The 16199-nt window shown below is 41.7% G+C and overlaps 1 protein-coding gene and 2 pseudogenes across 1 annotated transcript in view; all 3 read left to right on the forward strand.

The window, feature by feature from the left end:
• Positions 1 to 241: 241 nt before the first annotated feature.
• LOC124098541 (N-acetyllactosaminide beta-1,6-N-acetylglucosaminyl-transferase-like) lies at positions 242 to 907 on the forward strand (annotated as a pseudogene).
• A 4674-nt stretch (positions 908 to 5581) lies between these two features.
• LOC124098638 (14-3-3 protein theta-like) lies at positions 5582 to 6303 on the forward strand (annotated as a pseudogene).
• Positions 6304 to 13181: 6878 nt separating this feature from the next.
• LOC124098564 (N-acetyllactosaminide beta-1,6-N-acetylglucosaminyl-transferase) overlaps positions 13182 to 16199 on the forward strand; it is an 85073-nt gene continuing 82055 nt past the window's right edge. The window contains exon 1 of the mRNA XM_046453417.2: positions 13182 to 14571. Within this exon, the coding sequence (XP_046309373.1) occupies positions 13650 to 14571 (922 nt within the window). The 5' untranslated portion in view covers positions 13182 to 13649. The remainder of the gene's footprint in view (positions 14572 to 16199) is intronic.

A 16199-nucleotide genomic window follows, 5' to 3' on the forward strand; every position in this document is an offset into this window, starting at 1 on the left:
CAAGGAACAGGACTTGGAAGGCTTTTGGGTTTGTCACGGGGTTTATTATGGCTCTGTCGGTAATTTTTTATTCCTCTCAACCAGTAATTTCGTCCCACAAAAATAGACTGCAAGTAAGGGAAATCTCAAGTGCTTCAGTCCTCGCTGAATTTGGAAACAGGAAAAAAAATTTTATTCTTGGGTGAAAATATACCAGTGACACCATTGAGAAATACCAGTTGCCAGCACTATTTGATCCCAAACCTACTACCCAATGGAACCCCCATCCAAAGACAAGGCCCAGTTCCTTTTGGTGCCTGCCATGGTGGTTCACAAAGACTTTGCCACATTTGAAAAGACTCTTCGGGGTGATTTCTGCTCCTCAAAATGTCTTCTGGGTCCTCATGGATGAGAAGTCCCCAGCTTTCTTGAAAGAGGCCTTGGGAAAGCTACTGAGCTGTTCCCAAATGCCTTTGTGGCTTCTGTGGTTTATGATGGGATTTCCAGGCTCCAGGCGGATCTCAGCTGCATGAAGGACCTGGTGGCCTCCAAGGTCCCCTGGAAGTCTGTCCTCAACACCTGCGGCCAGATTTCCCTCTGAAAACCAACAAAGGAAATAGTTCAGTATCTGAAAGGTTTAAAAGGAAGAGCATTACCCCAGGGTGCTGCCTCCTCCCCGTATCATCAGAAGAACCTGGAGCAGTGGTACCCTTTGTTTTCCTTCATGCTGTGAACTTGGAGGAGAAAAACCCCTCTCCCATGTGACGTGACCGTTTTCTTTGGCACCACCTATGTGGCCCTTACAAGGGAATTTGCTCATTTTGTTCTTAAAGACCAGAGGCCCATTGATTTACTTGAGTGGTCAAGGGACACCTATTCTCCGGATGAACATTTCTGGGTGACACTAAACCGGATTCCAAGTATGTGAAATTTGAATTTTCTTCTTGATAAATTTAGCATCTTTTGGCAGGGTGGGGTGGAGGGGCTGCAGGCGTGTGTGTGTTTTACACACTGAAAATACCTTTGACAACATTATGTGTATGCACTGTAATTCCAGATTTTATGCACACCCTGGAGATTTCAATGAAGTAATATAAAATAAATTCTACTTTTCACATATCCCTAAATATGCTGTTTGCTTAGAGAACATGCTGATTAAATTTCTCCTAATATTGTATGTCCCATATCTTTGATATGACGCCCCAAAGTTTTTTCTCTTTTGGGGGGGATGGGGAGGATCAGGGAAGCCTGGGGATCAAACCCAGGACCTCATGCATGCTAGGCAAGTACTTCCACCATTGCGTCACAGCCCCAGAAGCAATGATAGTGTGTTGTTTAGGAGATCAGCATCTTTGGTGTGGAGTATTTATTATGGTCTCATTTTGTGGGAATTTGAGTTATTCGAAATTATTTGAAAAATTTGAGATCTAAAAATGTCCACAAAAATTTAAAAGAATAATGGAAATAAGGCAAAACTCTCTAAATTAAAAAAAAAAAATTAAATGCCATCAAGAATTCAAGCCAGGAGCAGTGGTGCACACCTGTAATCCCAGCAGCACAGGAGGCTGAGGCAAGAGGATAGAGAGTTCAAAGCCAGCCTTAGCAAAACAGAGGCGCTAAGCAACTCAGTGAAACCCCATCTCTAAATAAAATACAAAATAAGGCTGGGGACATGGCTCAGTGGTTGAGTGCCCCTGAGTTCAATCCTTGATACTCCCCCCCACCCCCCAAAAAAAGAATTTCAAGAATTCAGGGCTGGAGAAGTAGGTCAGTGACAGTACTTGCCTGGTAGAAGGCCCTGGGTCCTTCCACAAAAAAAAAAAAAAAAAAAAAATTGTCCAAAGCTTCCAAACTGTCAGCCAGGTGAATGGTCTGCTAGGTGGGCTATGGCCACATGGTCACCTCACTTTGCTTGGTAAATGGAAACCCTCTGAGTCCAAGCTGACAAGAATATTTAAGGCCTGGTGTAAATATTTAAGGCCTTCATGTAAAATTTGAAAACCCTGTAGGAATTATAGGTGGACAGAAATTTTTAAGTTAGTTTTTCTTAGTATAAAATTCAATCTTGTTGCAGGAAATGTAGAAAGAGAGAAAGACCTAAACAATAAAGTAAAACCTGCACATTATGCAAACTGAGAAGGGATGGCTGTTAACGTGTTTGCATTATTTAACATCCTCTTTCATTGCCTGATGTAGTTTGGTTACACTGTAGATGAGGTAATTTTATGTCCTGTTACTTTCACTGAGCAAGGTATCATAATAAGTTCCCTTCATGACTGAAAAATACAAAATGACTGCATTCTTGTTCTTGGTATGGATGTATCAGCATTTGCTGACCAGCGATTGAAGATTCCTTCCTGGGTCTGCACTGGCTAAAATGCTATTGTAGTCAAGGCTAAATAGCATCCAAAATAAACATCTTTTCACATAAAGGTTTCCTACACTTTCATGTTATTTCCTTTGAATCAAAACCTACCGGATGGAATGATACAAACATTTTAAGTTCTTTATACATAGGACCAAACTGCTTTCTAAAATATGTTCTAATTTTCCATAGTCCACCAGCATACCAAATGCTAGCATCAGGTATTCTTCTTAAGAGCTGCTTGAACTAAACAGAGAAATAGCTACACTCATGTTTTTGTGTATAATTTATTGAAGGCGAATACTTTTAAGTGCATATTAGCCCATTTTTGCTATTTTTTTCTTTTTTTTTTTTTTTTTGTTTTTGCAGATTGCCAGATTCCTGCATGGTGGGCATGGGATTGAAATGTTCTATTTTGACTGATAGAGCAGAGCAGTCCGGTCAGCTAATGGAAGACAGCACCGGGGTATGGAGAGAAAAGAATGGTCTAGAAAAGAATACGAAAAGCTGGGAAGAAGTGAGGTCATTTGAGTGAGTGTGACAAAATTGTGAAATAATTAGGTAATTGCCAAGGGAAAACCAGCTTCTGCTTGGCTGATTTAACTGGCTGTTTGCATGAGCTCAACCCTGAATCTTCTCAATGGCTTCCCTCCCCTCTCCAGCTCCAGTTCCAAACTCTGGGTTTGTGAAACGCTGATATATACAACCATGGATATTAGATGATTTTATTGCTTAGTTGGTAAGAGGTCTAGAATCATATGAAGCTTTTTATTTACCTCTCCAACAAAATTCCTAGAGTACGGTCTATTTTTCATACTTTTGTGAAAGGCACAGAATGCAGAGCCATAAAGAAATTTCGAGGCTTGCTAATGGGGAAGTTGAATTGTCTACACTCAACACATGCAGTGCAGTATAAAGATTGTTTTTCTTTCTTCTTTTATTGTTTTCTTTTTCTCTTTTCTTCTCTCTCTCTCTCTCTCTCTCTCTCTCTCTGTGTGTGTGTGTGTGCGTGTGTGTGTATTGTCAACTTGATTTGATTAAGTGATGCCTAAGATTGAGTGGCTTCTGGGCATGTCTATGAGGGTGTTTCTAGAAATGATTCACTTGTGGGACAACAAACGAAGGGGGACACCCACCCTAAATGTGGGCAGCACAGTCCAATAGGTTGGGGTCCTGGATGGAACAAGGAGGTGGAAGGAAGAAGCAGCCACAGAAGCAAACTCAGCTCTTCTTGAGCGGGTGCTGGGATTGCTGCTGTGACCTCCCAGGGACTTCAGACTCCAGCTCCTTCACTGTCCCAAAGCAGACAGGAGACTCTGCTGGGAGTTTCCAGGCCTTTGGTCCTGAACTGGGGTTGCGTCCTTGGTCCCTCCTGTTCTGAGGCTCAAGCATCTTGCACTGAGCAGCTACTTGTACCTCCAACTCTGCAGCCTGTAGACAGCCACTGGGGACTATCCAGCTTCTGGATGTCTGAGCCAATCTAATTAATCCCCTGTTTCTAATCATACCTTCATATATGTGGTGTTGGTTCTGTTCTTCTGGAAGACCCTGGCTAATACAGAGTGCAATTCCTTGCAACAGGTTTATCTAAAAACCAACTCCTCTTTTGTTTTTGATAGATGGCTAAGAATAAGCAAGTTTTTTTTTTATTTCTATTACACTACTATGGTTGTTTAAGAAAAATAATTTGTGACTATTTTAGAAAATATGGAAAATTTAAAAAAGAATTACAGAAGAAAATAATTTATCATAATCTCAACATTCCTCTGTTAAGACAATTGAGTTTCTTTCGATATTTCAAGTGAATTGGTGATTTGCAGCTGAAAACATTGGCGCACACCTGATATCCCAGCTACTCAGGAGGCTGAGGAAGAGGATTGCAAGTTCAAGATCAGCCTAAGCAATTGAGTGATACTGTTTCCCAAAAAATATAATTTAATAAGGTCTGAGAATATAGTGATAAGAGTGCTTGTCTAGCATGTGCAAGGCGCTGGGTTCAGTCCATAATAGATAGGAGAGGGGGTAGAGGGATGAGAGAGAGAGAGAACTGATGATTTTGCTATACCTTTGGTTTATATTGGCCCTTGACTGTCTGCAAAAATACTTTATCCCATTGAATTTCATTAGCTGCTTCAAACTCCAGCCTTTCTGGGGAAAGAGAGTGACATGGATCAATTCACAATTGCATATAGCTTTGTTCCCTAAATTCAGGAACGGTTTCATCCCTAGAAGGGCAGGTAAAAAAGCCTGTTTGCCTTGCTTAGGGAGAAACCAAGGTTTAGAAAGAGGAAGCAACTTGCTCAAGGTATATAATTTGCAGTACTGACATGAAAACCTGCCTCCCTACTCCTAGCCCAGGGCATTTTCTACTCAATTCTGCTGCCACCTTGGGATTTTTCCCTTCCCCAGGGCGGAAGCATTTGAGTGAAACACACTAATGAGTCACTCTGGATCTCAATCCAGATGCAATAGGATTTCCTGCCAGGAACTAAATTTATGGGCAGAACCGTAAGTATGAGGGATCTATAAAGCAGAACTTTTGGATTCCCTGTCTGGAAAAGACATCCTCTGAGTAGGTAAATTGAAAGGTAGTCCCAAGAAAAGAGAATAATTCTCCTGAGCCCTATTTTGGAGGGCCCCAATGGAGCTACAGGCACTTCCAGGCCAATAACCTCCCCGAGCAGTTTCTTCCTGTCCCTTGTCTGAAGCTGCCCTCAAAGCCCTCCAGGATTCTGTAGGGAAGGTTCTCTAGGGTGTTGGAGGAATCTGTTCCCCAGGACAGAGACTGTTTTGGACTCAGGACAGATCTTTGAAGGCAAAAAGACCTTTGCCCTTCCACATTCCAGCTTGTATTGTTCTACTTATAAACATTGCGTTTAAACAGACTTCACCTTAAAGAGGCCTAGATTGTTCCTGTGAAATGCTTCCGGGCAATTTTATCCTCCTGGGAACCGGAGAGCTCTGCGGAGACTAACTTACTGGAAAGCTACTTAGAGGGAGGAAATGGAGTCTTCCTGGGGTCACCTGGGTTTAATCCTGTTAAGATCCAATTGGCTACACTTAAGTTTCATATTCCCCAAACCTAGCACAGTGCCTGGCACGAACAGAGTACTCAAAAAAAAAAAAAATTTGAAAGAATAAATGAATCACTTGGTTGCGAAAGGGGCATTCTGTTTCTAAAAGTTCTTAAAGAAGAGCATGTGTAAAAGCCAAAGCAGATCAAAGTGGTGGGACTCCATGTCCAACAAGGAGCTCAACCTGCTCTTGGTGGCCTACAAGAACGTGGTCGGGGGGCTGCAGGTCTGCCTGGAGGGTCATCTCAAGCATCGAGCAGAAGACGGACATGTCCGACAAGAAGTTGCAGCTGATTAAGGACTATCGGGAGAAAGTGGAGTCGAGCTGAGGTCCATCTGCACCACGGTCCTGGAATTGTTGGATAAGTATTTAATAGGCAATGCAACTAATCCAGAGAGTAAGGTCTTCTATCTGAAAATGAAAGGAGGTTACTTCTGGTACCTTGCTGAAGTTGCACGTAAGGAGCTTACCAAGAGGCATTTGATATAAGCAAGAAAGAGATGCAACCCACACATCCAATCCGCCTGGGGCTGGCTCTTAACTTTTCTATATTTTACTATGAGATCCTTAATAACCCAGAGCTTGCCTGCACACTGGCTAAAACGGCTTTTGATGAGGCCATTGCAGAACTTGATGCACTGAATGAAGAGGCATACAAGGACAGCACCCTCATCATGCATTGCTTAGAGACAACTTAACATTATGGACATCAGACAGTGAGGAAAAGAATGTGATGCAGCAGAAGGGGCTGAAAACTAAATGCAAACAAGATGTCATCCTTCTTCCCTCAAGAAACCTTTTTACACATCTCCATTCCCTATTCCACTTGGATTTCCTACTGCAAAGAAACCCATTCATGCGTATGGAATCAACTGTTTATAGTCTTTTCACACTGCAGCTTTGGGAAAACTCCATTCCTTGATTTGTGTTTGTCTTGGCCTTCCTGGTGTGCAGTTACTGCTGTAGAAAAGTATTAATAGCTTCATTTCATAGAAACATAAGAAATTCCAAACACTTAGTAGAGGACTAAAAATGTATCTGGTGTTTAAGTAATCTGAACCAGTTCTACCAGTGACTGTGTTTTGTATTACTGTGAAGATAAGAAAATGTAGTTAATTGCAATTTAAAGAGTGTTCTACATGACTTCTTACTTTCTACATTCCCTTCTTTATTCTTCTTTGAGGGTTTCCTTTCAGTAAGCAACCTTTCTATACTCTTACTGTATTCCTTTTTAGTGGGAATCCAGAAGTATTGGATGGAATGGGAGAGCACTTGATATTTCCTGGCTTGGGGGGGGGGAGGGGTCACAAATTGAAATGCCTCCTATATCCCATGTTGTGGAGGTCATGTCTGTGGTGAGCCGTTCTAATTAGACCGTGGCCGCCATTAGAAGATGGCGCCGGCTTCCACTGTGGCCTGTGATAAACAACTCCTAATATGGAGAATTGGCACGCAATCCCTTCCCACCCTATGAGAAAGGTCCACGTGGCAGCTTGGGATTGGTACGAGGGAGGCTTTATTAGGCTGTGCTTGGGCGCTCTGCGGGGGGTCACTAGAAGATGATACTTGAATCAAGGCCTGAATAAACTGCTGAAAGAAGAATCCTGTGTCGTGTTTTCCCTTGCCGGCGAGGGGTCGCGACACATGTCCATCTGTGATCACAAGGAGTTTTCTTATTCACTCATCATTTGTTGCAGTTTAAAGTTGACAACTTCCCTTCCCAAAAAAATTCACTTACACCTCCTGCCTTTGTAGTTCTGGTATTCACTTTACTATGTAATAGAAGTAGCATGTTGCTGCCAGAATACAAGCATTGATTTTGGCAAATTAAAAGTGCATGTCATTTCTTAGTACACTAGAAAGGGGAAATAAAAGTACACAAGTCCAAGTCTAAAACTATAGTACTTTTCCATGCAGACTTGTGCACATGTGAGAGGGTGTCCAGTTTGTCTAGTGATTGTTCTTTAGAGAGTTGGACCACTATTATGTGTTGCTAATCATTGACTGTAGTCCCAAAATAGCCTTGTGAAAATGTTATGCCCTATGTAACAGCAGAGTAACATAAAATAAAATTACATTTTATTAAAAAAAAAGAGAGAGAGAAGAGCATGTGTATATGTTGCTTTATGATGTGATGTGCCTACAAGGCGCTGTGATTTTTTCATCTATTTTGTTAAGTCATTAGTCCCCATATTTATCTTAGTTATGCTCATCTCTAACTTACTGGGTTATGTTATATTTCTTGGTTCTCTTCAGGCAAAGGGAAATGTTTCTAGAATCTAAAAGATGTTGGTACTATTTGGACTTTAAAATGTACTTTACTTAATTAGTCACCAAACTATTCCAGTGAATGAGGTATGAACTTCATTTGGTAATAGGAAAAAACCTAAAATGAAGCCTTGGACCATGTAGAAAAGTAGTTGAGTAGTATTGCAAGTCTATGGAAATCCATTCTTCTGATATTAAAGACAGATCCACTATGTAAATTCAGGTTTTGTCAGAATTAAGCTTTTTTTTTTTTTTCTTTCCTTATTATTTGCCTGGGGCCTTTGGACAGTTATCACTTATAAGGAAGATCTCTCCCCACCTGCTGACTCATGGGCCAGATTGCAGACAATAGTCAGTTCCTTGTAGACTGTGGCCTTGAGGAAGAAATGGGGAGACTGCAATCCTAGGGCCTGGGGACTCTACAGCAGGAGGATTCGTGTTTTTGCACTCAGTACTGATGGAACCATGTACTGTGATTGGAAGAAGGGGGGCTGCACTCTTTCTTAATGATATTGCTAATGGTCAGAAGCTCACCATCTTTCCTGGAGGAGAAAGCTACCTGTCTCTGTGCTCTCTCACTCCTGTAACTTCACAATCACATTAAGGACTTTCTGGGATATAAAAGGAAGGAAGGAAGCCGGAACATGGTGGTGAATACCTGTAAACCCAGCAACTTAGGAGGTTGAGGCAGGAGTATCACAAGTTTGAGGTCAGTCTCAGCAATTTAGCAAACCCTTAAGCAAAATCTGGTCTCAAAATAAAATAAAAAAATAAAAAGGGCTGGGGAAATAGCTCAGTGGCTAAGAATCCCTGGGTTCAATCCCCCATACAGAAAGAAAGGGGAAAAAAGGAGGGAGGAAGGAAGACAAATAAAGAAAGAAAAGAGAAAGAAGGAAAGAACAGAAATCTATTATAAAGGGAGGGAATCAACTTTGCACTGGGGTTGGGCCCTTGTTCTCCCCATAATACCCAACCTGTAAAATATACTCAAATCAAACTTGAGGATGACTTTCTGCAGAGAAAAATCTACACTGTGTTTCTTTGGCTTAGACACTTCCCTTTGCACTTGGTATTAAAAGCCTTGGTTTCCAGGTACCTTTTTATGTGCAAACACAGCTATGGGACTCTAACTAGCCCTGCAGTTCCCTTAGTCTTTTAGCTTCTGACCTCAACCTCAGGTTGCCTCAGAGATATTTAATTGAGCTTGAAAAGACCAGCTTTCTCATCCACTTCCTTACTAACCGGCTTCTGGGCTGTTTTCAGTTAAGCTATTGCAAACTTCACACCTTTTCCTTCCCCATGGCGTTCTCTCAGGGTCTGAAATTAGCTGTGACATCACTGAGCTTAGTGTTGTACGTTTATTACCTCCAGAATCTTCTCAACACCTCCAGGAGACTGATTTTTGTCTTGACTTCAGAGTTGCAAAACTAAGACTCTGGGGTTGCAGATATAGCTCGGTAGAGCACTTGCCTGGCATGAACAAGGCCCTGGCTTTCTAAAGGAGGGAAAAAAAAAAAACCCTCAGATGCAAAGGTATGGATGACCAGCTACCGAGGAGGCCAAAGTTGGGTGCTGGAGGTTTTCAATTAACTGTAGAGTCCTCACCTGTCTGTGAGACCCATGGGGATGGTTTCCTTAAATGCAGCCAAAAGGAAACCAAGAGGTATGGATCAGAGGGGTCTTCAAAGGCTCCAAGTCTCTCAAGAATTCTCTTGGTTCTCCCAGAGACTTTCTGACACATAACCCAGGGATTTTTTTTTTTTTTAAAACTGGGATTGAGCCCAGGGGTGCTTAACCAACTAAGCCACATCCCCAGCCCTTTATATATTTTACTTAGAGTCAGGGTCTCACTGAGTTGCTCAGGGCCTTGCTAAGTTGCTGAGGCCTGGCTCTGAATTCTCAAATTTCAGCCTCAGCCTCCCCAGAGATCTTTTTATCCATGCTACCTGGCTATTTTAAACCCTGTACCCTCAGGCCATGTTCTGTGGTTGAAAAGAAACATCCATGAGGGTAAATCAGGGTACTGAATGTAACATCCATCCATCCATATATAAGTAGAAAAAGAGGAGAGAGAGACAGAGAGAGAGGGAAGAGTAGGAAAACAACTGGGGTCATGAAAAAAATCAAAATATCAACACTCTTGAGATTTAAAAAAGCAATTTAATCCAAGCCGTCCTCTGTTTGGGATGTCACCAGATCTTCCCAGTCACTGAGAAAGTTTCCATTAGCTTCTTTGGCTTCTAACTTGGGCACAAAGATGGTGTCGTGATAAAATGAACATGTGAAAACTACTTTGGGCATCTTTTGGCTCATGAATAAGTATAAGAAGTAGGGTGCAATGAAGCTCTTCTAAAAACATCGATTGACATTATCTTAGTGCAAGAAAAATTGGTTTACATTCTAGAATAAGAACTTATGAGTATGCCTTCTTGGAGATATAACCAATTGCAGACTTACCTCTGGGATATAAATGCATACTCTGCAGGTTGATCCTGGTTCCCATTTTCTTAAAACTCTACATCTTATCTTATCACTGCCTCCAACATGGAATTTAGGGAATTAATTTTGATCTAATATTCAAACCAAGATGAGCCATCTCTCTTCTTTTTGGTCCTTCACTGCCATCCCCTCCTGTCATTTTACCCAAATGCAAGAACATAGAGTCCAGAATTTAGAAGGATAGTAGTGGTAGATTACAAAAGGGCATCAGGAAAGAAGGAGGTTCAGGAGAACCAGCCTCTCCCATGTGACCGGCAAGAGAAAGAACATCAGAGAGCACCAAACTGACAAAAAAGAAAACAGGTTCATACGTGTGCTTTTGAAAAGGTCTAGCATTGTCAAAGATGCTATTTTAAATAAATGTAAATGTTTCCAAAGCTGGAAGTCAGAGGACCCTTGCAGTTTTTCAGGGGAGGTACAAGAATCTACTTCAGCAAAGCATGAAATCCAAGCATCCATGGGTCTAAATTCAAGAAGCAGGCAAAAGATTCAAGATGCATTTATGCCTGCGGTATCTGGAGAGCTAGAACTGGGCCAAGAACAAGATGACAGCCAAAATAAACAAAGGGAGAGCTGATGTCATTGTCTGGATAAATTAGGAGAAAGACTAAAAATGACTTGACTCTTTCAGACAGGCATAATTAGGCACTGACATCTTCATTTAAGCATCCCGACAGCCAAATGCATTTGATGTGGACAGTGCCTACCTACAGGGATATTAAAAATTAAATACAAATTAGATGATTTTAGCCATTTCCAAAAAGATTGCTTTTGTGTGGAAGAAGTGATTCATTCTAAAGGATTTTAGACTGAAGGAGAGAAATTCAGGTTGATTGAATCCTGTTTGGACTGTGTAGACAAGATTGTGAACCGCTGAATCATGCTGTAGAATGTGACTCCCAAAACAGCTGAAGACTGAGTTCTGGAGAATTCTCCCTGCATCCTTTCTTGGCATCGTTTCCTGCGCTCCTGATGCATGTGAACTACACTTGGCAACTGTCTCATTAATGCGTTAGCTTTCATCTGGGAGTGAAGAAATAAAAAACAATCATTCAACTCTTAGGTTCAAAAGTATTCATTGTGGAGACAATGTCTAATGAAGGCCCAACAGGTCTAGGGACAATGTTAGGCTATAATCTCAAATTTTAAAAGCAGCTTATAAATTTGCATCTTCCTCTATGTTGTGGGTGTATGTGCACATGTGCACACTTGGAATTAAACCCAGGGCCTTGCACATGCTAAGCATGTGCTCTACCCACCCCCCACCCCACCCCTGTGCGCTATTCTTCTTCCATTTTTTTTTTCTCTCTCTCTTTCTACTGTTGGTGATTGAACGCAGGGGCACTTCAGCACTGACCTATATCCCAAGCTCCCTTTTTTTTTTGAGACAGGGTTTCGTTAAGTTGCCCAAGCTGGCCTTGGACTTGTCATCATCCTGCCTCAACCTCTTGAGTCACTGGGATTCCAGGCTTGCACCACTATGCCTGGCCCCTATGTTCTGTGGTGCTGGGAATTGAACCCAGGGCTTTGTGCATGCGAGGCAAGCACTCTACCAACTGAGCTCTATCCCCAGTCCCCGCTGTGTTCTTAATAAAATCAAAATGTGTTGTCTATGGGCAAGGGGTAAATGAAAGTACAGGATGTGAAGACATTTGCAAACTATAATTTTATATTATCTTTAAAATTAAGAAGATGTATTAGGAAAAAAAATAGGTACATGGTGACTCATCTCTTAGAAATTATTATCAGGAGTCTCACCCTAATGTGATCAAGGAAATGGATAAATGAAAGCTTAAGGATAAAAATCGATAAATATTTGATGGTTTACTCTGTAGACGACGCTAGGAGCTAGGAACAGATGAGGAATGCCCTTATTCACAGCTGGCTACCAACTAACACAGAACTCATCAGTGGATCCTAAATGTCATGGGCTCACAGAGAAAGGCGCAAGGGAGGGGCAAGATGATTTCAAAGGCAGAAGCAGTCATTGTGTCATTTTCTTGAAGTAGAAGTGTGGAGCAGGCTGTGTGTGTGTGTGTGCGTGCGTGTGTCGCATGACTGTGTGTAAATGGGTTTCTTGTCAGCTCTTATACTATTTTGCCTCTTTCCCAGCCTCACCTGTTTTCCAGCACTGTGAGGAACTCTTTTTATATGTTATCTGTGTCTATTCTCATGATTGATCTAGAGTGGTAAAAATATCCTTATCTTTTATATGTAAGGAAATGCTTTTTAAAGTGTTTATAAATCTGAGTCGGATGTGGTGACACAGCCCTGAAATTCTAGTGACTCAGAAGGCTGAGACAGCGAGAATCACAAGTTCAAGGTCAATTTCAGCAACTTAGTGAGGCCTTGTCTCAAAATTAAAAAAAAAATAAAGAGCTATAAGTGTAACTCAGTGGTAAAAGCCTCTTGGGTTTAATCCCCAGTACCAAAAAAAATCAAGGGCTTATAAATCTAAACCTGAGAGCTTCTCTCCTTAAGTTCTGGAAAGTATAGGACTCTACCTCTCTCCTACTTCTCCAATCATCAGGCTTGTTCTGCATCCTACTGAGGCAAGGGTGAATTGAACTTCCCATTTGCCTAACTTTAACCTCTGTGCAATTTTGCTAGTACTTTTGGAATTTTTATGTTTGAGACAAATTAGCCTTTATTCAACAGAATGCCCCCAGTCACTTTGGGTGGTAAGCGAGATGTGAGGTCGGCTTGCAAATTAATATGTCTTTTTAAGGACCTTTCCTAGTCGCAGAGAAAATTAAACCCTGGAAAGAATTTGCCTCCACAGCCTGTCATATGCTATGCTTTACAGACTACCCAGCCAGGTCGGTGGGTGGGTGGGGGCCTGCGTGGAAAAAAGAAGGGGTTAAGCAATTTATTTTCAAGCACGTTGTTTTTTATTGACAGAATCTCTCTCCAGGCGGTGTTCACATGCTCCCAACTGTGGCTTTTAACTTGGCAGTGCTGTTTAAGCAAACAAACCCAGTCAGTTGAATGCAATGATTAACAGGAAGCTGGGGAGCTGACACAGTTACCAGCCTTGGGCTAGGACAAGAAGCGGGTCTGAAGTCCTAGAGCGATGACTTGCAGAACAGCCACCTCACCCATGAGTGATCTCACTGTGGGAACAGGTACTCTCAACTGGCCACAGCAGCTCCCAGTGGGCGGAGGTTTGGGAGGAGGGTTTTGCAGAGGAAGGGACCAGCAGGCAAGGCAGATGCAAAACAGCTACTTCAGAAATGTGTCAAAGAAAAGTGAAAACGCGACAGAGCTGTAAATGAAGAGAGAAGGAAGAGGGAAAAAGAAGAAGAAGAAAGCAAGAAAGAAAAGAAAAAGAACTGTTGGCTGCTGATGAGAAGTGTGTCTACCAGGAGGATGAGGTTGGAGCCCGCAGGAGACGTGAGTTAACTGGATCGAGGCTCTGATCTCATTTTCCAAAGACGTTTTGCTCATTTCCTGCTTCTGAACGATGGGCTCTTGGAAGTACTGTCTTTTTAGTGTGTCTCTTATCACTGCCCTGGTTTTTGTATGTGTTTACAACAATAAGTTATGGGAGAACACGCACTTTCTGAAGGCTGCCCCCATCAACAACTCCATGCTGGCTGAAGTCTGTCTCCAGATGTTGAAGGAGGAGGTGTTCTACCCAGTAGAGACTGTATTGAAAACTACCTTCCGTGAATCTACCTGCTACGAGTACAGAGTTCAGAGTCATTATATAACAGAAACACTCTCTCAGGAAGAAGCTGACTTCCCTCTGGCGTTCACCCTGACCATCCACAAAGACTTTGACACTTTTGAGAGGCTCTTCAGGGCCATTTACATGCCCCAAAACGTCTACTGTGTGCACGTGGACCAGAAGGCAACAGTTGCATTTAAGGATGCGGTGAAACAATTACTGAGCTGCTTCCCAAATGCTTTTCTGGCTTCTAAGATAGAACCTGTGGTCTATGGTGGGATTTCCAGGCTCCAGGCGGATATCAACTGCATGAAGGACCTGGTGGCCTCTGCCGTGCCCTGGAAGTATGTCCTCAACACCTGTGGGCAAGATTTTCCCCTGAAAACCAACAAGGAAATAATTCAGTATCTGAAAGGATTTATAGGGAAGAACCTTACCCCGGGGGTGCTGCCGCCAGCTCACGCAATTGGACGGACTAAGTATGTCCACCAAGAATTATTGAACAGCAAAAACTCCTACGTGCACAAAACAGGGAAATTAAAATCTCCTCCTCCTCACAATATGACCATCTACTTTGGCACTGCCTATGTGGCCCTCACAAGGGAATTTGCTAACTTTGTTCTCCAAGACCAGCAAGCACTGGACTTGCTCTCCTGGTCCAGGGACACCTACAGTCCTGATGAACATTTCTGGGTGACTCTCAATAGGATTCCTGGTATGTATGTTTTTTGGTTGTGGTTTAAGAGACAGGGTCTTCTTCTGTTGCCCAGGTTAGACTTGAATTCCTGATGATCCTCCCATCTCAGCTTCCTGGGTAGCTGGGATTACAGACACATGCCACCACACATAATTCCTTTTTTTAAAAAATAAATATGTCAGTACTGAATAAGCTGCTTAAGAGATGGTAAAAGAATTGACATTCACACTTCTTCACAGTTTCAAATGTTAATTTTAAAAATGGGGAATATTTATTTGTCAATGTTATTTTAAAATTAATTCTAGTTTTTATTCATAAATTATAATTATATGCATTGATGGGGTCTGTGATATTTTGATAAGTGTATACAGTGTGGAATGATTGAATCAAGACTATTAACATATCCATCACCTGCTTTACCTATCATATTTTATGGTGCCATGTTTGAGATTTGGTATCTTAGTTATTTGAAATATATAGTACATTATCATTGACTATAATCACCCTGATGTGCAATATTTCTCAAAATATTCCTCTTGTCTATCTGAAATTTCATAGCTTTGATCGACGACTCTCCATTCTCTCCTGTACTCCATTCTAACTGCTATCAGTGAGTTCAACATTTTTAGATTCCACACCTCAACTCTATTTGGCAGCTGAGAAACAGAAGCATAGATTAGCAAAGCCAAGTTGAAAAACTTGACTGTCTGATTAGATTCTGCTGATATACCCAAGCTGCCTCACTGGGCCCAGAGACCCATAGGCTCACCTACGCACTTAGCCTACATACAGGGAGCAAGACATACAACTTTTAAATTTTTTATTTGCAAGTTCTTTCCTGGAACTGAATCAGAAAATTAGAGCACCTTAAGGATTTCTGGACCAACACCTTCATTTTACAAGAAAAAGGATTTCAGTGTGGTTGGACCATATACTCAAATATAATAAACACCAAAAGCATCTATTATATGCCAGCTGACTTTCTCTGGGCTCAGTGGCACACACCTGTAATCCCAGTGGCTTTGGGAGGCCGAGGTAGGAAGATTGCAAGTTCAAAGCCAGCCTCAGCAACTTAAAGAGGCCCTAAGCAACTTAGTGAGACTCTGTCTCAAAATAAAAGCTAAAAAGGGTTGAGGATGTGGCTCAGTGATCAAGAAACCCTGGATTCAATCCCTGATAGCAAAATTAAATAAACAAAATAAGGGTGACTTTCAATTGGGTCTCTGTTGTTGCTAAGTCAATTCCACCTTTTCCTTGGTCTAATCTCCAAGTTATTTGATAACATTAAGTTGTTTGCAGTGAACCTCTCAGTTGAACTAGTCCAGCTCAAAATAAATAAATAAATAAATAAATAAATAAATAAAAATTCTCAGGCTCAAGGAGAAAAGTCAGTGGAATCAATGTGAGGATCAAGTTTATGGTTTCTTTTCATTGGTGGTTGCTTATAATAATTGGCTGTATTAAAGCTTTTAGACACATCGAAGGCCAGGTCCACTTCCCAGAGGATCTAGTGTAGCTTCCAGGTGATTCTCAGGTTCCAGCCTCTGCGGAGGCATGTTTGAGATGTTAGCACACAACTTCCTAGACTTAGAAGGCTTTGAAAATCTGCTCTTCTAGAGCAGGAAGGAGTCATGTAATGAAAAAGA

The sequence above is a fragment of the Marmota monax genome, unplaced genomic scaffold (assembly GCF_021218885.2).
Source record: "Marmota monax isolate L192 unplaced genomic scaffold, Marmota_monax_Labrador192_F-V1.1 WCK01_AAM20220418_F8-fsc00029, whole genome shotgun sequence".
NCBI lineage: Eukaryota > Metazoa > Chordata > Mammalia > Rodentia > Sciuridae > Marmota > Marmota monax.